This window comes from Tamandua tetradactyla, chromosome 23, assembly GCF_023851605.1.
Source record: "Tamandua tetradactyla isolate mTamTet1 chromosome 23, mTamTet1.pri, whole genome shotgun sequence".
Classification (NCBI taxonomy): domain Eukaryota; kingdom Metazoa; phylum Chordata; class Mammalia; order Pilosa; family Myrmecophagidae; genus Tamandua; species Tamandua tetradactyla.
Genome location: NC_135349.1, coordinates 48,766,663 through 48,794,153, shown reverse-complemented (window position 1 = coordinate 48,794,153; position 27,491 = coordinate 48,766,663). Strand labels below are relative to the sequence as shown.

The following is a 27,491-nucleotide window of genomic DNA, read 5'->3' as shown; positions in this document are numbered from 1 at the left end:
CCATACGGGAAGGCAGCAGCTTGGAGAGGCGCCGCCAGGAAACCCCTGCCCCTTTTGCTAGAAGACTTGACAGTAAGGATGCCTCTCATTTGTTCCTCCATGCAAAAGCTTTCCCGTTTTGAGTCAGGACAGGAAAGAAACTTCATGCAGGCCTGGGGCTCCTCAGGCTCCCCCAGCCTGTGCTATAGGTGCTGGTGTCTGCGTTCAGAGACCCCGTTTCCCAGGAGCCCTGGGAGTCAGATGGAGAGAACTCAAGCAAGGGCCCGCTGGAGGATAAGTCCACCGGGAGACTTCCCCGCCACCCTGAAGGCACCTCCGCTGGTAGGTCTCAGGGCCTTTGGACGTTTGGTAAGCCTTTTCCAGTCACTTGGATGCACACGTATAACGCAGGTTCCGGTTAAGAATGAGATCCTGCAACAGCTTGGCATTGGAGACTTGATGAGAAAATGAAAGAAATATTATCATCTAATAATAATGGCAGTTACAGAGAGGGAACGCAGGGCAGGGTGCAAAGTCTGGGAAGCTGGAGAAACCCAGGACCAGGGACACACCATCTGTGTCAGGGGCTGCAGGGACCTTGTCCCCCAAGGGTCCCTTTCCCCCAGGGGCTTCTCCTTCTCTGTCTTGCCGCCTCCCCGAAGCCACCCTTACGGATTAAGCATTGCCTTTTCAAAAGGCGGTCACAGCTCGGGCCTCAGCCTTCCTTCTTAATGCAGAGCTGAGGGGGCTGCCCGGACCTGGGGCAGAGACCCCAATGACATCATAGACTCCTGTCCCACAATTCAGAAGGGGAAACTGAGGCGGCGAATGGGGATGGAATGTAGGGCCTTGGGCTTCGGGTCCGTGCGAGTACTGGGAACTAGGAAGACGAGGACAACGGTAAGAAACAGCACAGCATCTGGGGCTCTACAATCCGAGTTCGAATCCGGGCCCCACCACTTCATAGCTGGGGCCCTTGGGAGAGTTATTTAGCTCCTTTAGACGGTGAGTTACGGCCCCGCGCATGATGAAGCCGCGCCACGCCAGCACACCTCAACCTCGCGCTCCCACGCGGGGCCCACGGCAAGGGCGCTGCGGCCGCCGGACGCCCTGGCACGCATGCGCGGCCGGGGCAAATGGGCGTGGCCACGGGGCGGGCGAGAGCGCGCGCGCGGAGTAAGCTGGGCCGCGCCTGCGCAAACCGTCTGCCATGGCGGCGCCCTGACCTCTTCCCTGAGAGGGCGGGCCTGAACTCCAGGTTGGAGGCCACGGCGGTAAATTCCGGGGAAGGGCGGCAGGACGCGGTAGGGCATGGGGGCCTCCCGCCGCCGAACCGGGCTCTGAAATCCCCAGACCCACGGTCCCTCGCTGTGACGGTCGTAAGGCGTCCTAGGGTCGCACCCGGATCCTGGTTGTTGAATGAATGAGTGAGTGGGCGAGTGACTGGCTCCTGGCAGGAGAAAGACTAGGAGGCGGGGAGGTATTTCAAGCTCCTGCGACCAGTAGACCGCTTCTTGGGGCAGGCCTGACTGGAGAACCATAAGGGGAGGGGTGTGTGACGCCCACAGCCTTAGGAGAACCAGGAATTTCTGTTAGCCCCGCTACCGGGAAGGGAGACTCCAGTCCCAGCTAGAGGAGGCGGAGTCTGGTCTCCGATCTGGGTCTCCCATTCCTGCTCTGTCCAGTGAGGAGAGGGCCTGGAACTCCATCCAGCCCCAGCACTCCCAGAGTTGAGTCACCTAGCTTCTAAGGAGACCATTGCCTTTTCCCATCATCCCGACCCACCCTTTAATAGTAATTATTGTTGTTGCTATAATGGCATACTTTTGAGTGTTTGCTATGTCCTGAGCCATGGAAGTGTTTATTGTCTCATTTAATCCTCATACACAGTCCAAGATAGGTAGAAGAAAAAGGGGCTCCTTACTCCCACATAACTGGTTCTTGGAAAAGCCCCATAAAGAGAATTCACTTTGCCCGGGACCTCAAGTGCTGGGTACATTTCCTGGGAAACTTGTGTAGTTGAAATTTTAAAATTGAAAATTCAACTAGAAATTAACGTGAGTATATTTGGTCTGTATTTAAGAAAATTTGATGTTTAATTGTAATATGCCCATTTTTGGAAAGCGAAGAACATTCATTTTCTTTTGCGTTCATTACAGTGCAACAAGAAACAGCATCCTTTGGTTCACATTTGATTTTCACAGCACCATCAAAAAGGCTCTTTCTCTTTTTTAAAAAAACTCTGTGCAGGTATTCTCAGTTTCCCCCCAGGATCTCTCTCAGTCCTGGGAGCCAAATCCATTTCTCAAGCTCCTGGTGTGATAGGTCTGGGCTGTTTCTCCCTCTTCTTGGATTCAGTCTAATTCTGCCAGTCCTCATTGGTCCAGGGCTTTTGCCTAAGAGTGGAGCATTTTTCCTCCATCATTTCCATTGACTTCATGAAATCCTGTTTTGCTTTACCAGATTTGCAGCCTTGCTTTTGAAGCCGTTTGCTTTCTGCTGGTTCATAGTGTCGAGTAGGAAAGCAAGCTTAGGGCTAATTTAATAAGGGCTCAGCTGATTCATGAACGTGTTTGTGTTGGGACAACTTTTGCTTCTCCAGGCAAGCTTTTAAGTGTTGGAACTCCAGTTATGCATACTCGGATCACGAGGGCAGCCTGGGTTATGTTGCTCCCATTTTCCAAATAAGGAAATGGAGGCCCAGAGAGTTTTCATGACGTGGCTAGGACACATAGCTGTCGCTTCAGGCCCAGGTAGGAACAGTACCTCCCTGGTAGATCAGTGGTTATAGTCAGGTTTGCATCAACAGTTGAAATCAACCCCAGGACAAGAAAATTGCCATGAACCATGAACTCTGTTAGACACTTTGTCTCCCTATAACCCTGCGGGGTAGAATGTAGCTGAGGAAACAGGTCCAGAGAGGGGAAGTGACCTTTTTTCACATTCAGACAGCTAGGAGGTGGCAGTTCTGAGATTACATTTTGGTCTGCCCAGCATCAAAACCCATGACTCTTGTTTCCCTGCTCTGGCTCTTTGATGCTTTTGATGAGGTGGGACATTTGAATGGAGTAAGATCCTTCTTGTTTTTGATTACTTTGCCTCAGGCACAACTTTCCAGATTTTATTTATTACTGTGTGATCATAAATTTTCCATATCTGTATGTCACCTGTGATTTCCGTAATCGTTTTCCTTTAAATCCTCTCACTTTTTAAATTATTAATTAAAAAGAAAGCATTAAGAAACAAAAGGTGTGTGGACAGGTAGAGTCACTTTCTAGAATGGGAGAAACTAAAAACAACTAAATACAAAGCATAGATTGTCATCAGGTACTGGTTTGAGGAAAAGGGTAGCTATAAAAGACATGTGGGATACAGTTGGAGAAAATTGACTATGGACTGGGTTTTAGATGATATTAGGAAATCATTAATTTTTCTTAAGCCAGCTAATGGTCTTATTGTTATATAGGAGCATGTTCTTTTTTTTTAAATTTATTTATTAATTAAAAAAATAAGAAACAAAATAAAACATACATAGTCAGTAATTCACAATATCATCACCTAGTTGCATGTTCATCATTTCTTAGAACATTTGCATTAATTCAGAAAAAGAAACAAAAAGACAATAGAAAAAGAAACGAAATGAACACAGGAAAGAAAAAAAAAAGATTATACCTATCATACCACTTACCCCTTGCCTTCATTGATCACTAGCATTTCAAACTAAATTTATTTTAACATTTCTTCCCCCTATTATTTATTTTTATTCCGTGTGTTCTACTGGTCTGTTGACAAGGTAGATAAAAGGAGCATCAGACACAAGGTTTTCACAATCACACAGTCACATTGTTACAGCTGTATCATTATTCAATCATCCTCAAGAGACATGGCTACTGGAACACTGCTCTACATTTTCAGGCAGTTCCCTCCAGCCTCTCCATTACATCTTGAATAGCAAGATGATATCTACTTGATGCATAAGGATAACATCCAGGATAACCTCTCAACTCTGTTTGGAATCTCTCAGCCATTGACACTTTATCTCATTTCCCTCTTACCTCTTTTGGTCAAGAAGGTTTTCTCAATCCCTTGATGCTAAGTCTCAGCTCATTCTAGGGTTTTTCTCAATCCCTTGATGCTGAGTCTCCGCTCATTCCAAGATCTCTGTCTCACGTTGCCAGGAAGGTCCACACCCCTGGGAGTCATGTCCCACGCGGAGAGGGGTAGGGTGGTGAGACTGCTCGTTGTGTTGGCTGGAGAGAGGGGCCACATCTGAGCAACAAAAGAGGCTCTCTTGGGGGTGACTCTTAGGCCTAATTTTAAATAGACTTGACCTATCCTTTGTGGGGTTAAGTTTCATATGAACAAACCCCAAGACTGGGGGCTCTGCCTATAGCTTTGGTTGTCCACACTGTTTGTGAGAATATCAAGAATTCAACTTGGGGAAGTTGAATTTCTCCCCGTTCTAGGAGCATGTTCTTAAGAGATGGATGCTGAAGAAGAATTTAGGGGTAAAGTGTCATGGTGTCTCAAATAATTCATGAGAAAAGATAGTGAGAGAGATCACTGAATCTGAGTAGCAGGTATATGGTTGTTTATTATGCTATTTCCTCAACTTCCTGTCTATCTGAAAAGTCTTATAATAAAACATTGGAAAAGCATTAGAAGGGAAAGGAACTTTTATTTGATCAGTATAATGGGAAAGCAGATCCTTTGCCGTAAATAGAAGGTACCATGAAAATGAATACTTTACAAATAAAGCAACACGCATTCTAGCTGGACTTTTTCCCCTGCCGAGACGGAGACTTGCTCCTTGAGGAAGAATTAAGAGAGAAATGAGAAGGAAAGCACTTTCTCGTGAGTGATATAAAGCCACTGGCCTGCTGCTTAGGGTTGTTCACTCTCCTGCCCTTTGCCTCCTCCTGTCCCTCAGGTGCTCCTGTCCCAGGATTAACGTGGGGCCTGGGCCATGGTGCGAGTGGCCCCTGCCCCAGCCATGGATGAGGTCACCTTCAAAAGTGACACGGTGCTGTCTGATGTCCACCTCTACACCCCAAACCAAAGACACCTCATGGTGCGGCTGAATGGCATGGGGCAGCCGGGTAAGGCCCTGGGAGAGTATGGACAGCCCAGCTCCCCAGGTCCCATCTTGTCTCCTGCTTTCTTGGGCTCATCTTTTTTGGGAAAAGATTGGGAAGACTGGATTTTTAACTGTTACTTTGCACCATTCCTTGAGTGCCCTTCATTCATTGATTAAGCTCCTGGGCTTTCCTTAGTGCCTACTGTATGCCAGGCCCAGCACTCTGTGCTGGGAGTGCAGGAGTGAAGAGCAAGCTGTGCCCTCAGGGAGCCCCCAAGCCACAAGTGCTAAAGACTCCTTCTGCCCGCTGCTCGCCATCCCCACTGCCCTGCCCTGGTCCAGCCACCTCTGCCTGCCAGGCTGCCTCAGTCTCCTCCCTACTGGACTCCCTGTCATTTCAGCCTCCCCCACTCATCTACCCCAGCTGCCAAGGGGAGCTTTTGAAAATGCTAATCAGTAATGTTGCTCCCCTGATGAAGACCATGTGGTGGCTCCCACTGCTCTCAGAGTAAAGCCCGGACTCCTCCTGCCTCCACATCCACCCTCATCTCTCTTGCACTCTCCCTCCCTGCAGCATGGCCACTTTCAACTCCTTTCTGTCCCTCAAACCCTTCACTCATCTCCTTCCCTCATTGCCTTTGCTCTCGCTATTTACTCAGCCTGGAACATTCTCCCCTCCCAGTCCCGGCTCCTGAAACATCTCCACAAACAGGCTCTCCCTGATCACCTTCCCTACCTGTCCCCATTCCTAACCCGATTACCCTGTGTTAGCTGTTGTCCTGTTGTGATCCTTAACCCCCCTTTCCTTCAGATGCTGATTTGGATGATACATTATGCCAGGGATTGGCAAACTACACCCCATGAGCCAAATCCAGCCCACCGCTTAATTTTGGTTTGTTTTTTGGGGGGGCAGGGTCAATGCACGGTCCGGGAATTGAACCCAGCTCTCCCACATGGGAGGCAACACCACTTATTTTTATAAATAAAGGCTTATTAAAATACAGCCATGCTCACATCTTCATTTATATATTTTTACAGCCTGACCCATTATAGTAAAAGTTTGCAGACCCATGCATTACATCATTGACATACCTGTCATACCGTCCATTTTTACTATTTTCGTAGCAGTAAACACGTGGCTTGTAATTATCTTATTTACTTGTGTAGTGTTTGTTCCTCCCCTGCCCCTAAAATGTAATTTCACAAAAGCAGAGACTGTATCTGACATGCTACTCTAAATCTCCGTTTTCTAGCATGGTACACAGCACCCAATCAGTGGGCATTGAATGTCAGTTGGATGAATGAACGAATGAATCTGTGAGTGAAGTGCTGCAGAAATTGGATAAGCACAGAATGCTGTGGGAGTGTGGAGTAGCAGATTCTAACCCAGCCCAGAAGGAGAATTCACCTGCAGTCAATCCTAAAAGCCAAAAAAGAATTTATCCAAACGCACAAGTGAAGGAAAGACATCACAGGCAGAGGGAACACCTACATGAGGGCCTGGAGTCGTAAGCTTTAGCCTGGCCCTGTCTCCCATGGTCTTGCCTATAGCGTTTGCAATTCCATTTTCCTTGGAGAAGGCAGAGGACAGTGTACCCCGTCTTAAGTGAAGTAGGCAGGAAGGGCCCATCGGAAAGAACGGACTGATTGGCTGCTGTGTACAAGGTGGCTTAGAGTCTTCAGCCCGTCCCAGCCTCAGGCGGCCCAGAGGTAGGGACTGTCATCCTCATTTGGATGGGGAGGCTCAGAAGAGATAAGTGACTTGGAGGATGAGACAAAGCTTGGGGATAGGTGGAGAGTCCCAACCCAGGGCTCTCCACTCCTGGCACACAGCAGCTTATTGAAACCTGCTGTGGTGACTTGTGACCACTGTATGGTGAGCTGTACTCCCATAGCTCCTCCTGATCTCCAGACCTGAAGAGGGGCAGGGTGGAGAAGAGGGTGTGGGACCTTAGCAAACTGTGATCCTTCCTCAGCCACAGGAAGGAAGCGTATAGTCTTGCTCAGCTCTCTCAACTTTGAGCCTCAATTTCCTCATCTGTACAATGGAGCAATTACGGGGATTCCATAAATGCCCTAGGCCCAGTGCCCCCTTGTAGATGTTCAGAAATTGCTGGTGGCTGTTGCTGGTGGCCCCAGCATCACAGCTGCATCAAATGGGCCTTCTCTGCTGCATTAGTTTGTCTCTACCTGGCCTTTAAAAATCTTTCCATTTGGTGACCACAGTGTTTGAAAGGAGATGAAGAGAAAAAGGAATATTGGAAATATTCTCATCCATTTGTTCTCTGTCTTGCCTTTCAGTGTTCCTGTCCCAGTTCAAGCTTCTGTGGCACCGAGACTCTTGGACAGACTCAGGCGTCACGTGTGGTGACCACGGAGATGCCCACGCGGAAAAGACCCCACTTGCTGGGGCAGGCACCACGGGATCCCCTCCGGGGAGCAGCCTTAGGAGCAAGGATTTCTCCCCCCCGGCCTGGGCTCGCTCCACTGGCCAGGAAGGGGTGGGAGCTCGCTTGGACGAGGATGGGGATTTGGATGTGGTGAGAAGACCACGGGCTGACTCTGACCCCGACCCATCAGGGCCCCTGCGAGACAAGGTACACCCCACGATCTTAACACAGGAAGAAGATGTCATGGAAGATGCAGCACAAGAAAGCAGCCTCCACCGTGTCATCAAAATAGGTAAATAAAAGCCTGGCTCACCTGCTGCCAAGGCCACCCCCGTATAAGTCAGGGAACAAGTGTGTTTTGAGTGCTGGCTCTGTGTTCAGGCCCACACTCAGTTATTACAGGACAAAACATGTTATCAGAACCAGCTCAGGTGAGCCTGGGAGCAAGCACAACCGCTGCTAGCATGGGAAGCTTTCTTAACCACGCAGACAGTGCTCTCTGTCTTGCTAAGGAATCCTCAAAAGCTCACCATTGCCCTCAGGATAGAATCCAAATGACAGCTTGCCTTACAAGGTCCTGCTTGATGTGGCCTCTGATGACCTCTCCAGCCTCAAATCCCACCCTCCCACCCTCACACCCTTCCGAACGCTTTCTTACCCCAGGGCCTTTGCCGTTGCTGTGCCTCCTTCCTGGGGTGCCTGCCTTTGCTTCTCTAACTCATTCCTAGTTGGCATTCAAGTCCCAGCTGAGCCATCACCTCCGTCTGGAAACTTTGCTGCTACTTCCTCTGTGGGTGTTCTGAGTTAACCTGACATGCTAGGCATGTGGGGTTGAGAGCAGAGTCTGGATGACTTGGCTGGGCCAGGCTGGCAGCAGGGAGGCATAGGAGAGTCCTTGGGTGGGATGCAGACTCAGAATTAATCTGGAGGAGTGCCATGGACTGAGTAGGTGGGCAGGGAGCTGGCAGCCAGGACCCAGGTAGGAAGAAGGGAAAGAGGGTGTGATGAAGTGGCAGAAAAGGGGAGCAGGAGAGAGGTTTCAACAGACACACAATGGCAGGGTCAAAAGTTTCCCCTCCCCAGGCATAGGGGATGAAGGAGAGGGGTGTGGTGATTCCGAGATGTCAACTCTAGTGGCCTGGCCCTCTCGAGATGCCAAGAGCTCTTGAAGTACCTGGTGCAGTAGGAGCAAGGGCAGGAAGTGAGCCAGTGATTGTTAAGCACCTGTTGTGTTTTAGACCTTTTTACCTCCATTGCCTCTGAGAAGCGGGGTACAGGTTGAGGAAGTGACAAGCCAAGGCCGCATAGCTTGTTGGAGGTGAGAGGCAGGGGGAGTTTGTCAATTTCTTAGTCCTTAAAACTGCTAGAGAGAGCCAAGGTCTCTGATGGTGCCTGGGGTCCTAGGTAAAGACTCCCCAACAGGGAGGACCGCAGTGGCTCAGCAGGTAGAGTTCTCACCTGCTGTGCTGGGGACCCGGGTTCGATTCCCAGTGCCTGCCCATGCAAAAAAAAAAAAAAAAAAGACTCCCCAACAACATCAGCCTGGGTTGGGGTGCAGACCATGCGGCCAGTTGGGTCACTCTCAAATACAAACATGCAAAACAACAGCTCTGATAGCCATCCCTTCATCCGTCCATCCTTTCAGCAAACAGTTATTGAGTGTCGCTGTATTCTAGACCATTCCAGTGGGGGAGATGTGAAATTCACAGATCCCCTGCTCTGTGTTTTTCATGGATTGTCTCTGTCCTCATAGCCTTTCCAGGTAGGGGTGATTTTTCCCATTTCTCACAGGAGAGAGCTGAGGCTCAGAGTGGGTAGGAACCTCCCTGGGCGCCCCGACTGGTCAGCGGCAGAACTGGGATTGGCAACCAGGGCTGTGGGGCACCACATATCTCACCCACGTAATGTGATCAAAACATCTGAAAGTACTTTGGGCAGTTCTTTTTCTCTGAGGGGCTGGTGAGGACGCATCTAATAATTTCCTGAAGGTGGGGGGGCCTGGGGGCTGGCAGTGTTGTTCACTCCACAGTGAGTATTTGGCCTCCAGTGGGGGTGTGTGATGTCCTGGGAACTTCTCACCCTGCATGCTACAAAGGAAGGCCCATGGAATGGGGTGTGGCCAACTGCCCCACCTACTCCCTGCCCTTGACTCCACCATGAAGCCCTGGTGTTGGGATGCCCAGAACTTCACTTCTTTTTCAACTCAGTGCCAGTCGCCCCTACCTGCTATAAGGGAGGAGAGTGGAAAGGTGATTCTAATACCTGGACTTCAGTGACAGCTCTAACATTTCATCCACAGGTATAGCACTTCCATCCACAAAACATGATATGGGGCAGTAAGGCAGCTGAGATTCAACCCTAGTCTGTTTGCTGGGTTTTGACCCTTAGGAGCCAGGGAACCTCAGACAAATGTCTTGCCTGCCCAAAGCCTCAGTTTTTGCACCTATGAAATGGATGCAGGAGGGCTGCCTGCCTCCTCGGCTGCAATGGTGATTTAATGAGATAATGGCCAGTAGGGCCTGGCCCAGAGCCTGGCACTGCAGAGTCGTGCTGAGTAGTCGTCACTCCTGACCACCCTCTGCCTTTGGCCCACAAACAAGCTATTTTTTTTTCAGGTCATAGATCCATTTCATGAACTGATATAAGAGGAAAACTTCCCTGTGGGGGGGGGAAGTGTTTTCCAAAAAATTTCAGGGGGCTAACAGAGACACAGCTTCCCACCAAAGTTTATCTGTGGCCTGCTAGGAATCCACAGACCCAGGGTTCAAAACATTGTGATAATTTTCCCTGTTTTATAGACAGCCTCAAAGACAGCTCAGCACTGGCAGGACAGGCACTCAGACTGTCAGATTCCAAGTTATGTGCCTTTTCCCCTGGCCGTGTGAACTGGGCCAGCTGTTTCACTTCTCAAAACTCAGTTCCCTCATCTGTAAAGTGGGTCAGCAGCCCCTGGCAGTGGGACGCTGAGAGTGGTGCACGGGAGGCTTCTGGCGCAGTGCCTGGTGCACACCAGGTGCTTAGGGAACGCTGCGTGCTCCAGTTCCTGGGCCCAGGGAGGAGGGAGAGCAGCTGAGAAGGGAGGAGCTTCTGGCAGGTCTGTAGTTCATCACCCCTTTGTCCCACCCACCCTGAGGCATCCCCTGCTCTCTCTTGTCAAGCTGCCGTGGCATTTTCTCTTGTCATTTCTGTCAGCAAAATAACATCTGAAGTCAGTTTTTATCCAGACTGCCACATGACTTACTTTTAGGTCTTCCTTTGTTTCTGTTTGGCTTTAGAAAAACACTGGATGCATTTTTATCCAATTAGACTTTCTTTGTGGCTGTGTGACCTTGGACTGGTCGTTGCCCCTCCCCAGGCCCCGGTTACCCCTGGCTGTACAAGGATTGGGGATTCTGATAGGAGGAAGCGGTTTTCAGACCCTCGCTGAGCCCTTGCCCTCCATTAACTGCTCTCTGCTTGAACCCCATGTTAGCCCCTACTCTGACCTTGTGAGAATATAGCTGGGTTTGGGGAGGGGGCAAAACTTATGTCCAGGAACCACTCAGAGAAAATGCCCTACCTTATGTGACTGAGATCCAGATGCAACCCTGCGGGCCAGGGTTAGCAGGGAGCGGTGGGAGGGAACAGACGGGGGGGCCAGGGCAGGGCTGCGGGAACAAGAAGCCCAGAGAAGGGCTCCCCGCTGCCTACCCTCCACCCCACCCCACAAGCTGTCCGCAGGCCAAGCGAGTCACTGCACCCTTCACCCAGGTAGGTGAGGTGAAATTCACACCACAAAAAATTAACCATTTTAAAATAAACAATTTAGGGGCATTTACACATCCACAGTGTTGTGTGACCGCCCCTCTATCTAGTTCCAGAACATTTTCATCCCCCAAAAGGAAACACCATTAAGCCGTCACTTCCCAGTTCCCTTTCTGCACCAGTGCTTTTTAAACTGTGTCTCTGGGGACCTTCTCAGATTCAACCCCACTCCCGCCTCCATATGCTCGGGAGTAGGGGCAGGAGTCACACTGCAGAGGCAGCGCAGCGTTGGAATCCCACACTTGTTCCTCGCTCTGCTCTGTTTCACCTCACCCAGATTCTTTTCCTCTAACACTGGAACCCGCTCACTGGGTGGTTTTGAGGATTCAATGAGATTTCTCTCACCAGGAATTCCACACAGGGCCTGGCACAGAAGCTGTGTTTTCCCCTGACATTGACAGATGCCGAGCCTCAGCCTCAGAGGCTGTGTCTGTAAGCCGGGGGCAACCATAGGTTGTGGGGTCCCATGAAACCGTGGAGGAGGGTCCTTCAGTGAAGGAGCTCCACTGTTGGGTGTATCATGGCCATGTTGCTGATCCCGTGTGAAACCGCGGAGCCACATGCCAGACCAGAGTTTCCGGAAGCCCTTCGGAAAGAAGCCTGCTTTATTCCAAGTCACTTCCAACCGCACAGCGAAGCCCCGCGCTGCGCAGGCTCAGTCACCTTTGATTGCTGGCTCAGGTTCCAAGTCCGCATGCAGGGCGGCAGTCTTGAGTCACGTTGATCCCGGACAAGCCCTCAGAGAGAGTAGCCCAGGTCCCCAGGAGGACCCTGCGCTGCCAGTTTCTCCCCTGCTTGGGGACAGAGCAACTTCACTGAGCACTGGACAGAGTGGCTACCTTATATTCCAGACCCTGGGTAGGAGTACACGTCTTCAAACCTGGCCACCTCTCAAGACATGGAGAGGCTCGCACTACAGGAGCACTCAGGGACTGGGAACACATGGAGGGGGTGCAGGAGCCACCCCACTGCCCAGGGCAGACCCCACGCCACCCTTTCCCGCCCCTCCCTCCTTCGCTCTGTTTGTTAAGAGTTTGTGGTTTGGTTTGTGTGAGCCCAGTGAGCCAGCAAAGCTGCCCCACTGTGCCTCTGTGTGTGTGTGTGTGTGTGTGTGTGTGTGTGTGTGTGTGTGTGTGTGGTTTAATTTGATACCATCTCACTTAAAAATACAAGAGCAAGTTCTTAATGAACAGCAAAAACGCTTTACAACATCTATCTCCTTGATCTCATAATTTTATTCTCTACTCCCATCCCAGAATTTTATTCTAATATACTCCATGCTTGAGAAAACATGAATTATACTTCTCTTCAAAGGAGGATATAAATTCAAACTTAATTTGTTAATTTTTAGTTTGGTTCTAAGTGGAAAAAAATATTTTGAAATGAGTTGCAATTATTATCGCATGCAATTGGTGAAAACAACATGAATCTATTTTAAATTGTAATTTACAATTATTGAATATTAAAAAGTGCAATGCGATGGGTAAGTGCAGTTAATTAGGTTTGAGTCATGTACTTCTGGGACCCTCATGTGCTGTCTCGGCCGAAACACTCATTATCTGAGCAAGTAGCTGCGGTGCCCAGTCTGTGAGTGATGCACAAACACCCCTTCCCAGCTGGCGGCATGGCCTGTTTCTCTGCTTCTCTTTAGAACACCTAACTCCACGGGCCGCCTGACATGCTTGCAGCTTGCAGCCCCGTGCCCTCTGGTTTTCTATCCATCCCGTGTTCACAGTGGGCGTTTCTCTTTTGGTTTCCATCCTGTCCAGAGCACACCATGGCCACCCCCTTGGAGGATGTGGGCAAGCAGGTGGGTAGGTCCCATCCGCTCCCTGCAGCCCAGAGCACTCCTCATGGGAGCCTCATGCCACCTGTCATTCTCTCCACCTGCCCCAGGTGTGGCGGGGCGCCCTGCTCCTGGCTGATTACATCCTGTCCCAGCGGGACCTCTTCCGCGGATGCACCGTGCTCGAGCTCGGGGCCGGCACAGGCCTCGCCAGCATTGTCGCTGCTACTGTGGCCCAGACCGTGTATTGCACAGGTGAGGACCGTCATGGTAGGCCCAGGGGCTTGTCAGCCTCACAAAGCCCATCCTCATCTGCAGGAAAATGAAGGGAAACGAAAGTTGACCTTGGCTGTTACTGGTTTTGCCATCTGGTTTTCTCCTCCCTTCACCATACGCTCAGTTTTTTCAGAATGCCCCAGCAGCACCGCACTCAGGCAGCAGTGGCAGCGTCACCCACAGGTGCGAGACTGTTCACGTATCAGAATGCGCCTGGTGCCTCTGCAGGTGGCTCTGCTCACCCTCGAGAAGGAACAGACTCTCAGAAAACATGAGGAAAAGCCCCTTTAGAAGCCTTTGAAAGCAGTCTATTTTATATTTTTCCTGGTCAGAAAAGTTTTGCCTATTCTTTGTAAAACAGCAAATAAAATTCCTCATAATTCCACATTCTCCAGATTCATTCAACAGTGTGCAATTTGTTGAACCCCTAAAACGTGTCAGAGAGTCACTGTTCTCAGGGAGCTCACGTTCTGTAATCTCTATTTTTACTGTTTGTGTAATTTTTACCACCTTTTTTCTTTGAGTATAAATGCAACCAAATGAGCAGAAACTAAACCATATCTTTGTTGTACTATATCCTGCTTTTGTCAAACGTTTTATCATGAGCATCTTCCCTTGTCATCAGAAATTACTTGTAAACATGACTTTTAATGACTAGGTAATTTTATTTTTTGTTTTGTTTTTTTTTTTCTGACTAAGTAATATTTTGTCTGTTTTTTTCCCAACCCTGTTATTGCAAATTTGTATTATTTCCATGTTATTTCCTAGACGTGGGTATGACCTTTCTTAAGCTTTTGATACATACTGCCAGTGTACATTGGCTTAAAAAAATGTATTTCAAAATAATTTTAGATTCCCATAGAAATTGCTAAAATAGTGTCAAACCCTCCCGTGTATCCTTCCCCAGCTTCCCCAGTGGTTAATCCTACATAGCCAGAGAACAGGGACCAAAATCCGCCTGTTGGCATCGGGGCCACAGTTTTCACTATGCTACAGGCTCGCCAAAGTTTATAAAAGAGTAATTTTTTTTTAGAAAGTTTATAGAAGAGTAATTTTCTCATTAGCTGTGCATTATTATCATTTTTTAAAATCTTTTATATCTGCTAGGCCAAATATGCTGTTGCTGATCTGGTTTACGTTTTGTTGATTCCTGGTAGGTGTTTTCGTGGCATGGGCCTTTTGCTGCTTCTCCACCACAGGATAGGAAAGCAGAATCTGGGTGTCAACCTGGGATTCCGGTTTCCTTCTCAAATACTCAGAATTAACCACGGGTCAGCAGTCTGCAGTACGGCCCCGTCTATTTGCTGTTCCTCCACAATTTTATGTAAATTGCCAGAGAGCTTGTCTCAGAATCAGGTCACAATGAAGCATGTAAGAACCTTGCTGCTATGCCTACTGCCCAGAATGGAATGAAGTTGATTCTTCCTACCAGCATAGAGACGAGGGCGTATGTTTATGTAGATGGCACGCTGCGGCGAGCAGAGTGCTTCCATGCGGCAGCCCCTGGTTTCAACCTCACAGTGATGCTGGGCAGCATCCAGGGAGCCTGTGACCGTCCTCGTGGTCCAGGTGAGCAGACTGAGGCTCGGGGCAGGTGGCCGGCCCCACGTCACTGACAGCCACATGGCCTAGACCACTTGATGCATGGCACCTTTCCATCTTGTCAGTGGTTTTCTCTGTTGCGCAAAGCAGAGTTCCATGAGCTCTTTCAGGGACCACCGCAGGCACAGAGGGGCACCAGCCCCCAGCCAAAGATGCACCTCTCTTATCCATACTTCAGAATCTGCTTCAGATCTCTTTTGAAAGAACTTTCATCAGTCATGGTATAAAAGCCACTGACCTCGCCCTGACTCTAACCAGGCTAGGACCTGTCCAGCGCACATCATCTCAGTGGTCCTAGAGAAGGCATGGTCTCGTCCTCCCAAGCTGGGGCTCCCACCTGCCAATGGAGGTGGTCTAGGCCCCCGAGTTGGCAGAGGTGAGGGTGGGCTGTCCATACAGGGCAGGGGGCAGTAAGTAAGGACATCTTGTACCTTCCACACATACATTCTCCTAATTGGAAAGGAATTTTTGACAAAGCACTGCATCCTGCAGGCAGGGACGAGTCACTGCACTGTACGTCAGTTGCGTAGTATGGTGGGGGCATCTCACCTCGTCCCAGGAGCCGGAGCTCAGAGGGAAGGGGGCGTGGAAGTGGACAGAATGAATCGCGCAGAGAGCGCATGTCTCCGCCCCTCTGAGCCTGCTCTGCATTTGGACTGATTATATCAGAACACCCAAGTCTGAACACTACCTGGTGTCCGAAAGCAAGCACAGTGTGGAGTCACAGAAACCTGCGTTCAAATACCAACTTGCTCTTACCGGTTGCATGACTTTGTTTAAGTTGCTTTGTCCATGAAATGGGAATCATGATACTGATTCATTGGGTGGTTATAAAGGATCCTTAAGAGTATGTGGTGTTAATGAAAAAGATAAAACAAAATAACAACAAAAAAAAAATTTTTTAAAAACCAAAAAAAGAATATTATTAAAAAGATAGACTATGAGAAGCACTTTACCGTTTTATTTACTCAACAAATGTTAGCAGTTTTCACCCTTTCCCTCTGGAATATACAGAAATCTTCCCTACCAGATGAGAATCCTTACTTAGAAGGGAAATTGAAAACAAGCCTTAAAGTAACTAGCTTTTCGTTTGGGCAGTAAAAAACATAGGAGTAAATCTTCTAACTTCAAATTTGCACCCTTCTGCAGGCACACCTTTTTCTTTAGTGCTGTTGCTATCAGCTCTCTCCAGGCAAAATCACAGAGGTGAGAGTGACATATGGCTGGGGCTTTGTGACACGCCCTTCTGTCGTTCCAGATGTCGGTGCTGACCTCTTGGCCATGTGTCAGCGAAACGTTGCCCTCAACAGCCACCTGACCGCCACTGGAGGTGAGGCCTGAGGACGTCCCCTGGGAGGAAGGGGTCTCTGTTTGGCAAAGGGGACAAACACCCAGTGAGGCGGTACTGGGGGCAGGTGTTCCACTTGCTCCTCTTTACACCTAGGTGAGTGGAGATGGGGACATTGTCTTGGCTTCACGTAGCTTCAGACTATAGATGACTCTGTATTTGGGTCCCTCTCCTCCTTCCCACACCCACTCCCACATCTTACTTCAGTCCTCTCTCACCTGGATGTTGGCAGTAGTCACCTACTTGGCCTCCCCAGCTCCGTGCTGGCCCCATCCAAGCTATTCTTCATGTAATAGCCAGAGTGATCTTTCTGAGATGCAAAGCTGACCACCTCATTCCCCCATGAAAAACTTCCAGGGGTTCCCATCACCTGCAGGATAAATCCAAACTCTTCCTCTGGCTCCCATCCCTCCCTGCCCGGGCCCTGCCTACTTCTCCTGCCAACCTTTCTGCGGACAGGTCACTGTCCTGCTCTGCTTGGTCCTCACACTCTTCCCACTGCCTGGAATGGCCTCTGCACCCTTCTCCTGAACATCAGGTTCCTGCCGCCTGCAGGAGGAAGCTCCATGGTGGACGCTGACAACCAGCTCCTAGACAGACTGCCCCACCAGACCCTCAGAGCAGCCCTAGGGCCCTTCTCAGATCAGACCATGGCAGCCTCACAGGGTTTGCCCTCCAGAGGCTTCTTGTTGTTCTTGGCGTAAGGACCAGATTCCTTTGCTCATCCTTTATCCCACTGGGTCTGACCCTGCCGGTCTCTGCAGCCCTCTCTTCGCCATGGAGGCTCCCTCCCCTGGGAGCCTTTGCACTTGCTGGTCCCCTGCCCGAAATGCTCTTCTCTCCCTCTGCGTCCTCTTAACACCTAAACTTCCTCAGTTCTCCTGCCCTCCAGATGTGGTCAGAGTCCCTAGCAGACTCCTGACACCTTGAACCGCTGCGTTATAGCATTTGTGGGTGAGTTTGGTTGATTGGTGTCCACCAACCCACTGGACTGCAAACTTCATGAGCTAGGGACAGTGTGCAGGGAAATAACCACTGTAGCCAATGCTGCGGGGTGCCCAGTGTGCACAGGCAGGGGACAAATCCTTGAAGGAAAGAGCAAGCGGGGAAGGGAGTGAGTATGAATCACCTCTCTGAGACCCTCCCTGATGCCCCCCAGTCAGAAAGGACATCAGGTTTCTTTCTCTCCTCCCGTCTCCTGGCTTATCCTAGCCTTACCCTCACCACACTTTCTTCTAGTTGTCCGTGAATTTGCCAGTCTCCCCTTCTAGGCTGGCTGATCCCCAGAACTGGTGACCCTGTCTCATAGATCTTTGTGTTCCCTGTGCCTGGGAAAGTACCTGATAACCTAGCACTCAAAAAGTGCTGAAAAGGATGGATGGATGGATAGAGGAGTCGGTCAATCTTTGTGTACGGAGTAAGAGTTTATCTTTTTTCCTTATTGTTTTTAGAATATGGGGAGTTCTGTTTGTTTTTGTTTTCACACAGGTGGTGTGGTTAAGGTCAAAGAATTGGATTGGCTAAAAGACAACCTCTGCACAGGTGCGTTTTCCTCTCTGATGTCCCTGTTTGCTTCCCTGTCCTCCTGTAACAACTAAAGCCATCGACTCTTTACCATGGCCCTGACTGAGTGGCAGAGTCCCACCACTGCCATGGCCGCAGAAGCTCACACGAGTTCCTCTGTTGCTTGATGGGTGGCAGCTGTCATTACTTGAGCACATGCTGGGCACCTTACTTTTGTTACTCAGTCCTCTCAATGTCACCATGTGGTCGGTGTGATGATCCCTGAGTTAGGAATGAAGGCTGAGGCTCAGAAAGGTTAAGTGACCTGCCCAGGGTCACACAGCGGGTAAATGGCAGTGCCAGAATCCAGAGCTTTAGACCCACCAAACAGCAGGGCCTAAGAGTCCCTCTTGCCCCAGGCCAGGACGTTCCCACATGGTGGCCTGCCCTCTGCCCCCACCAAGAAGTCAGAACATGGATTCAGGGCCTTTCAGGTGGGCAAGTTTATAAATTTCCCTTCAAGTTATTTCAGACCTGGATGCTTACACTTGTTGTGTGTGTGAAGACTTCTTTTTCCCTGTCAGATGTCAGACCGACAGGTGAAGAAATCCTGACTCACTGAGAACCTGGCACCTGCCAAGCACTTTGCATATGCCTCTGAAGGTCCTCTGACCTTCCCAGCAGTCCTGTGAGGGGAGCTGTTTCATGCCCATTCTAGAGATACAAAAACTGAAACCCAAAGAGATGAAGCTACTTTCTCAGGGTCACACAGCAAGGAAAGGGGGCAGGAGGACCCTGAAAGTGGTGTAGATGATGCCCTGCACAGGGCTCTGGCTGAAGCTGCAATCCAGCCCACCCCTCACTGGCCAGGACAGACTCCCACTAGAGGGCTGTTCCCCGGGCAGAAAGGGCACCACTCCGCTGGACCGCTAGCATGCAGGGTTGCCTGGCCAGTGCAGACCCCACCCTACCCCCATTTCTTCTCCTGGACCTTCTTTCCTTCATCTGTCTGGGAGAGCTCATGGCAGACAGGGAAAGGAATGAGCCTAAAGTGGCCTTTTCTTTCCCATTTCATAGATCCCGAAGTCCCTTTCAGCTGGTCAGAAGAGGAAGTTTCTGACTTGTACAATCACACCACCATACTGCTTGCAGCTGAAGGTAACAAAATTCTCCTTTGTCCCCCATGTTTTGCTGTTATGTTTAGTAAAGCACTGTGACCCCTCACCTCCACTGAATCCTGATTTTTCAGAAGTGTCTTTCCAGGGCATTATAATTGCATCTGCAGGCAGTTTTCATTCTGAGGACTCTTGCAGTTCCAAGTTTTTAAAGATTCTTACCTTAATGTCTGCACTGGTCCTCCAGCAGATAGATTTTGTTTTAACGGTTACGTATTTTCCCCTAACGCCTTTTTTTCTTCCCTGCAGTGTTCTATGATGAGGACCTAACAGACGCTCTGTTTAGAACCCTGTCCCGGCTCGCTCACAAACTGAAAAGGGCCTGCACAGTCATTCTGTCAGTGGAGAAGAGGTGAGCATTGTACCCGGAAAGTGAGGTTGGCATCCTGCATCTCAGCCAGACCTTTACCTTCTAAATGCATTCTTGTCCCTGCCATTGTTTTCCTAGCAGCCATTTATTGAACACCTACTGTGTGCTGGGCCCCGTGAAACACCTGTTTAACTGCTTTCTAACCTAGGCTAGGCCCTGTCTTCCTCTCTTCCAGGGAGACCCTGGGGGTACTGATCCAAGCACAACTAGTAGGCAGTGACGTTACCCGAGAATTCAAATGCAGACCATATGCCACAGCCAAATGGCTTCACCACCACCGTCTAGAGCTTCCCCCCCGTTTCTAAACTTCCTCTCTGGGACACCATCTGTGTCCTCAACTTCCCCAGGTCTCTGTCTTGTCCCTAACTGAAACTGAGCCTCATCACTCACAAGCCTCTCGAGGACTTCTGTGCTGAAACGTCGTCCTCTTGTTTACCGCTCGGTACACCTTGCGCACAGTCTTTGCTAATGTCTACAACAGTCCACAGTGTTCTGGAGGCGATATGGAATATGGGGTCAAAACCATCAAACTGAACATACTTATTGACTCAGCAATTCAACAGTTAGAAATTTACCCTGTTAAACGGCTGTGGCATCTACGAATCCATACAAATTACATATTCACTGCAGTGCTGTTTCTTTGAAGGCATCTCTCAACCAATAGCAACTCGGTGACCTCATTTGGATTCTGAACTTTAAACCCTAAGGGAGAAAATTGAGATGGGAAAAATTGAACACTGACTAGATATTTGATGTTGAAGAATTATTGCCAAGTTTTGGAGTAGCATTGTCGTTTTGATTAGAGTCTTTATCTCTTTTGAGATACGCACTGATATTTGTGGAGGCAGTGCTGTGCTGTCTGGCACCTGCTTTTTAATAATCCAGGGGCGGGAGGGCAGGGACAACATAAGCCATGATGGACTGAGGTTGAAACCAGCGATGGGTTCGTGGCACTTCATAGACCAGTGCTCTCTCCTGCTCTGCGTTTGAAATTTTTCAACAGAGGTTTTAAAACACTAAAGGGAAAAAGGTGAAGAGTTTGAATTTCCAGTTAAATAGTCTTGCAGATTGGGGCACTGAAAGGTAAGAAGGCAGGGCTGGGAGTGCTGGTAAGACTTGGTGCCAAAGTCACCCTCTCTCTGAAGTCTCCCCAACCCCACCTGCCAATGTGCACTTGTTACATTTGTCCTTTGTACTTCCAAAGTCCTCGGCCCTGACCTCTGCCAATGCTTTTTATTCATTCATCCCACAAATGTTCTTGGGCAGCGGCCTTGCGCCAGACTCTGTGGTGGTGCAGGAGGGTCGGAGGCAAGCAGCACCAGGTCCCGTCCTCCGGTGCTGACCCAGCTCCACATCTGGCACTGATGTGTGCCCCACCGAGACAGGAGCACTTTCATCTCTCACGTGGTGGAATCCTGGGCTCAGGCTTCACGTTTCTAAGCCCTGATCCCCACATCTATAAAACCGAAGTGGTAACCGTTGTCTCCCCAGCTGTTGTACAGATTCAGGACGGAATTGAACTCAAAAGCTTAGCATATGCTAGGCCCTCAGTAAAAACCTACTGGTGTAAAAGAGTAGTGAAGCAGCAGGAGACCAAGATGAGAAAGAGAAAAGCCAAACCCTTCCCCTTAATGATGGGCAAGTCTGTGTTGGCTGGTTTGTTTCCAGGCTGAACTTCACGCTGAGACACTTGGACGTCACGTGTGACGCCTACGACCACTTCCGCTCCTGTCTGCACCAGCTGGAGAAGCCGCTCAGTGGCAGGACGCGGTTTGTGGTGGAGCCCGTAGAAGCCTCCTTCCCACAGCGCCTCGTGTACGAGCGCATCCGGCAGCTGGTAGGTGCGGCCCGCACGACGGGCCGCTGGCTGCTCTGATGTGACACTGTGGACACTGGGCAAAGGAGGTGAAGAGCCATGTCCTCCTGCCATAAGCTCAAGCCCTGTGTCCTGCGGAGGCCCGAGAGCAGCCTGGGGCGAGGCTGTGGGCTGGGCGGTCTCTCTGGGGAACCATTCCTGACGGTCTCCTGGGGTGAACTTGCTGGGCGCACTTTCACCCTCACCTTTAGGATCCTTCTTTCCCCTTTGGGCAGTTCTGGCCCCAGAGGAAGCAAGACCGCAGGTGGAAGATTTCCCCAGGGGAAAGAAGTCCATGGTGGGGAACTTGGTTAGGTTGAAGATCTTGAAGCAGGGCTCAGAGTTGTGTCTTCCCTGTGGAAACACACTGGCCTCTTGGACAGGACGGGCTTGTCTCGCTGTCGTCAGCCCTCAGACCCTGACACAGCAGGATTCCATCCCACTGAGCTTCTGGGTGATCACCCTCGTCGTGTAGTTAATCAGCACTAGGTCCCAGGCAGAGTCCTTTCAACTGCTGTCTGCTAATCCTCATGGCAACACCCAAGGCAGGAAGTGACAGAAAGGGACTACCTTCCACGGCAACGTCACATCCTCCTCCTGGCCAGTTTCCCTTGAAAAATCCCTTAAAATTACCAGGAGCTGGATTCATAGCTGTCCAGAGACTAAGAATTAGCTTCTTTCATCCTGTTTGCATTTGGTCGTGGCGTCCCTTTCTCTGGGGGCTTAGAGGCCGAGGTCTGATTCTAAGGAACAGTCAAGGCCCTTTCCCTGAGTGAGTGCACTGCTGAGACTGTCTTTTTCATTCATCTCTTCCCCCCCTGTGCCTGCCTCCTTGCCCCGTCCGCTCTCACTCCACCCACCAGTCAGTGGTACCAGCATCATACTTCTGAACAAAAGCCACCTCTGCAGAGAGGACATGGATTTCCCCCCAAAAACAGCATGCTCTTGTTCTTTCCCCACCTGCCGGATTAAGAGTAACATCACATGACCAAGAAAATGAGCAGCGAAATTCGGCAGCCACGTACCTGGGCTGGTGGGGCGTGCTGGCCTTCTTTTGGGCGCTGGTGATCAAGTGACAGTCACATGCCCTCCACCTCCCGCCGGGGCTTCGTTCCTCCTTCTGTCCTACAGTAAAACAGGAGGAAAAGCCCAGCGCCACACAGAAGCCCCTCGGGTGGCGCCTGTGGTTTGCATGCTGCTTAACTCTTCTTTTCTTTGGCTGATCACATGCCTTGATGCGTTTGTGAAATTTCATTGCATACTTCGAGTTCAGGCCTAAAGCTCTCTCTTCTCTGCCGCAGGAGCTCTGGAAGATGGTAGCAGAACCCGTGACGTGACCCGCTGCACCAGTTCACCACCATTCTTACAGGATGTTTCTAATAAAGCCAGAAGTGCACCAGAGTGATTCGCTTGAAATTTTATCATTTAAAGAAATGGTACATTTTTATAAAAGTACATTTATGTAACCCAAGATGGATTTCTGGTTGCTTCCCAACAGCTGCCAGAGAGCTTGATCTTGGGATTTCGCTGCTGTGGCCGAGTCAGTTGGGTGGTCTCGTGTCTAATGCTCCTGCTTGCGGTGCGTGTCCCAGGACATTTCGTGGGCTATGTGGTCACACTGGGCATATTTTCTCAAATTAATTCCACTCAAGTAAATTAGTTGAGCCATGTGCTTAAGGCACCAGGAGACTGTGGCTGTGTGGGTAGTTTTTGCTGCCAGTCGGCACAAAAGCCTCATTTCCTTGCAAGGTTGAAATGCTCCGTCGCTGGTGAGGGCCCCATGCAGAGGCGGCAGGAACTGGCCCAGTGAACAGAACCCACCAGCAAGGGGCCTTTGGTTTTTATTTGGAACGTCTAAACAGAATCCAGAGTGCTCTGAGCAAAAGGAAAGCCGTCGTCTCGGCCCATGCAGCTGCCCTGGGGTCCACGGAGTGAGCTGCCTCGGGGCCTCCCGTTCTTCAGCCCAGGGCTCGGTTGCCCTCCTCCCTCCATCTTGTGTCCTCTGTGTGGGTGTCTGTCTTTCTGGGGTTTTTTGTCTTTTTCTGTTTGTGCCTTTTTCCTCTTATCTCTGCCCTCCCTGTCACTCTCCACCTTCCCACTGTCTCTCCCTCATCTCTGCTCCTCGCCAGCTTGGAGCGCATCTCTGCAATCCACTTCCCCTGCCTTACTGTTCCTGTACATTTTCCCCCCAGGCCCAGCCTGGCCCCTGCACCCTCCTCACCTGTGGTAGCCCAGATGCTGCCTCCTGGCTTCCCTTTCAGTCTCTCCAGCTCCAGCTGTCCCCATCCTCAGCTTACTCCTCCCCAGTCATGTGCTCGCCCTGAGGCCAGGGACCAGGTCTTGGCAAGTCTGAGCCGGTTTGAGCCTCCCAGCAGCTTCAAGAGGCCACAGTCTGGCTGTAACTCTTTTACTTTAACAAGACTGAGGCTCCAAAAGGGGAAGGCGTCTGTGAGGTCAGGGAGCCTCATTTGCCTTAACATCACTATATCCTGCCACGTTGTTTGACACAAAGTAGGAACGCAGCATACATTAGCTGAATGAATAATGGAATATGATTATTGCTCAGAGCAGAGGTTCTCAATGGTGATCGGTTTTGCCCCCTGAGACATTGAACCAGGCCTGGAGCTGTTTTCATTTTCACAACTGGAGGGGGCTGTGGTCCTACTGAACATGCCCCCAGGCCCAGGAGACCCCAGTGCAGAGAGTTACCCACCCCTGGTGTCAGTGGTGCCTGGGTTGAGGAACTGTGACTCGGAGGAAGAGGCCAAGCTGTTCAGAAAGGAATACGAGCACTGTATTCACAGAACCTGCAGTGATGAGGGAGTGGCTGAGCCTCCCTTCTATGGGGAGAAACTTACAAACAAACATTATCCATAAATCATATAAAGACCCTCAAAGGCAAGCGTGCGCCCCATTTTACCTGTGAGAAAGCTGAAGGCGTTGGGGGAGCTCAGGCAGCTATCCAGCATCACAGAGCTGCCGAGTGGCAGAGTCAGGCTTGGCGTCCTCGGCTCTGCCCGTGCCCTGCCCCGCTATGCAATTCCTGTCCTCTCAGGTCCCCAACCCAGAAACTCTTCCTGATGGACTCGCTGGCAGCGAGGGGACTTGCAGATGATGGTGGGACATATTAACATGAAGTCTTCAAATCAGCACCGCACTAGACAGGGCGCCCCACTGGGGACATTTTCCTGGCACTCCTGGGGATGAGCCCATAAGTGCCATTGGCCCCAAGCAGTGGCGTCCGAGCTCTCACCTGGCACAGTAGAGCAATCTGCTTTCATGTTGGAACCACTGGGCCTGAAAGCTTCCTCCAGGCACAGCCTAGAATTAGCCTTGATCCACTGTAATTCAAAGGATCATCAGTTTCACCTCTGGGAATCTAGATGTGCCCTTATCTGCAGGTTTTACGCTTTGTTCCAGCCTCTGCAAGTGCGTGCTTGGCAGTGGCATTTTAGAGTCATCAAACCATCGAGATGTTCTGCTAAGTCACTACCCAGACCACTGGGTTCCTTTTTTTTTGACAGATTCTAACATTTTCAGAAAAATATATGGCCTTGTTTGTTCAGCTGTAGAAACAATTTGCTAAAACCAACAGTGATTGCTATAGCACCAGCATTTCTCAAGTCTCTGTGTGCACAGATCACCCGCGAGTCACATGGGGCTTTGTCAGGAGGCAGATTCCGGCCCAGGCCCTGGGTGGGGCCCAATGCTGCCTTCCAGACAAGCTCCAGCAGAGCCCATGCTGCCGGTCCAGGCCCACTCCACGAGGAGCTGGTTAAAAACAGACTCCAGCTTTGGGCAGACCTGGGTTCAAATCCTGGTTCTGCCACATGCCAGCTGGGTGACCTCGGACAAATGACCTCTGTGAGCTTCAGTTTCTTCATCCATAACATAAGACTTCCTTCACAGAGTTCTTGCCAAGATGATAGGAGATAATCCAGGTAAGATGCCTAATGTGTAAGTGTTCAACAAATTGCAGATCTTGTTCTAATGGAGAGGTTTAGGGGAGTATTTTCAACATGCACAGCATGGCCTGTGTGATATATAAGGTTTTATCATGTAGCATCATAACGTACTAGAAATCATTTTGAACATTTATCTGCCTATCCCTATAAATAAAATGGATCCTATCCATCACCCTATCCTGCAGCAGTCAGGGGACAAACGGCAAATTTGGAAATCCTATTGAACAAGTCTGCCTTAAATGACAAACTTGTACACAGAGTTCACTTCAGAGGGGCTGAGCGGAACCTCAAAGTAATAGGCTCATTCTTCATACCTGCCAATCTGGACATCAACAAGATGCCTAGTGGGCTGCCGAAAGGGGGCCAAGCTCCTGGGGGAATGGCCCCGGAGTCCATGCTCTCCAGCACAGACTTAAAATAAGAGTGGGATGTGTTCAGTTACCACAGGACCCGGCCATGCCCCTCCTAGGCATATCCCCAAAAGAATTGAAAGCAGGGACTCAAAAGATCCCTGTGCGCCAGTGTTCACAACAGCCCAAGTGTCCCTCAACAGATGAGTGAACAGACAAGATGTCATTCATCCACGCAATGGAATATTTTTGTGCCATAAAACAAAATGAAGTTCTGAAACATGCAACAACATGCCAAGTGCAAGAAGCCGAGCACAAAAGGACAATATTGTATGATTCCACCCACGTGAAAGATCTAAATAGGCAAAACTGTAGACAAGAAAGTAGATCAGAGGTTACCAGGGGCTGGGGGGCAGGGAAGGGGAATGGGGGCAGAGTTTGTTTGGGGGGATGCAGAGGCTGTCGTCGTGGATAGTCGTGATGGCCACACAACGTTGTGACTGTAACCCATCCCTGAACTGCACACGTAATGGGGAAATTTATTACTACAGTAAAATATTTTTAGAAAAAGCCTGGTATGCTGTCTGTCCTGTTCGCTAAGGGGTCTCTCCTGGACTGGAGAGCTGTGTGTGGGCAGCAACGCTGAGCCCTAAGCAACTCGAGTGAGACGAATGTGCTTGGGCGGGGGGCTCAGAGCGATGAGGACGCACCCTCTGCGACCCTGCGCCCGCGTGGCATCACACGGGAGCCCTTGGCGTCTCGGGAGGGTGGCCGCCAAGGCGCCCCCACGCCCACGTCCACGGCTCAGAGCGCATGCGGGACACATGCCGAGGCTGCGGACGCTGCAAGCCGGCCACGGCTCCAAGCCCAGATCCCAGCGTGAGCCGGGGAGGCGTTTGGATCGCGCCTGTGACTTGGGGCTGGTGCTGTGTCCCACGCAGACTCAGGGCCGCGCCCCGACGTGGGGAGCAGAGGCGTGGGCTGGATCCACGCTGCTTCGTGAACGGCCCAGCGCACCGGGACGGGTAACCGGTGCTCTATAAACCCGCGCTGGATTCAGCGAAACTGCGCCTCTTTACAGACTGATGCATCAACCTCACAACTTTGTAAATTTGTTAAAACCACAAATCTATGCTAACTTTTAAGACCTAAAGTGGAAGTTAGGGACTGGGGGTGGCACCTCAGGCCAAAGAGGGACCCGTGGTTTCAGGTGCTGATGTCTGCCCGACCTGGCTTACATCATTGCCGTAATCCCCACACATGCCCTCATGCCTTGGAGACCTATTTGGCATGTATGATTTGTGTATCGATGGGAAAATATTGATGGATGAATGGAAAGAGTACAAGTGGAGGGAAAATAAAGACAACACCATCAGTGATCAAAGGCAACAGAAAGTAAACAACTCAAACTGAACTGCAATGTACAAATAAATTAATAGAGCAATCGATTAATTTATTGATAGAAGCCTGGTCGAAGCGGATCTTGAATTGTTTTTCCATGGGGAGGACTTGGTGAATTTAAGCTGCAGAGTTAATAGTGATTGAAATCCAACTTTGTTCCTAAGCTGCCACGTGTAGGAAAGACTTAACTACCTAGAGCTCAGTTCATTAAACCTGCTTCAAACCACGGGAGGTAAACTTAGACCAGGATTTCGATAAAGGACCACCAGGACGTCCAGGGAGCTAAATACCGGGCAGTGCAGCGCCACGTTAGAAAGGAGGCCGCGGCATGGGCCCGGCTGAGCTGTGGTGCCCGCAAAACATTGGAAGGGAATGCAGCCAAGTGTCCGAGAAGGGTTTTCAACGCGGAAAACTTTCCATTTAGTCCTCAATGCACAACAGAATTCCAGAGAAAGCCTCCCTTCTAAGCCAGGCTCCAGAAAAATGCAGCTGTATAGAATCGAGATGATAGCAGCAAACTGCTCTATGCGCTTCTGATTAGCTTGGTAAATCCTCCAAGCCACACCCGCTAGATAGCATCGGACCTGGTTTATAAAAGGGGAAACTCAGG

General features: G+C 50.2%; 1 protein-coding gene across 5 annotated transcripts; it reads left to right on the top strand.

The window, feature by feature from the left end:
- Positions 1–1,123: 1,123 nt before the first annotated feature.
- On the top strand, positions 1,124–22,566 carry METTL22 (methyltransferase 22, Kin17 lysine). Of its 5 annotated transcripts, none has more exons than XM_077141872.1 (11): positions 1,124–1,237; positions 4,910–5,078; positions 7,358–7,738; positions 13,020–13,060; positions 13,147–13,291; positions 16,173–16,244; positions 17,751–17,804; positions 18,843–18,923; positions 19,190–19,292; positions 20,979–21,147; positions 22,467–22,566. In XM_077141872.1, the coding sequence occupies exons 2-11, from the start codon at positions 4,946–4,948 to the stop codon at positions 22,500–22,502; spliced, it is 1,215 nt and encodes a 404-aa protein (XP_076997987.1). In that variant the 5' UTR covers positions 1,124–1,237; positions 4,910–4,945; the 3' UTR covers positions 22,503–22,566. The 5 variants fall into 5 exon arrangements, with proteins under 5 accessions (XP_076997987.1, XP_076997986.1, XP_076997990.1 ...); XM_077141871.1 differs by having other exon boundaries at positions 1,124–1,253; XM_077141873.1 differs by lacking the exon at positions 1,124–1,237 and adding an exon at positions 1,269–1,406.
- The last annotated feature ends 4,925 nt before the right edge of the window (positions 22,567–27,491 follow it).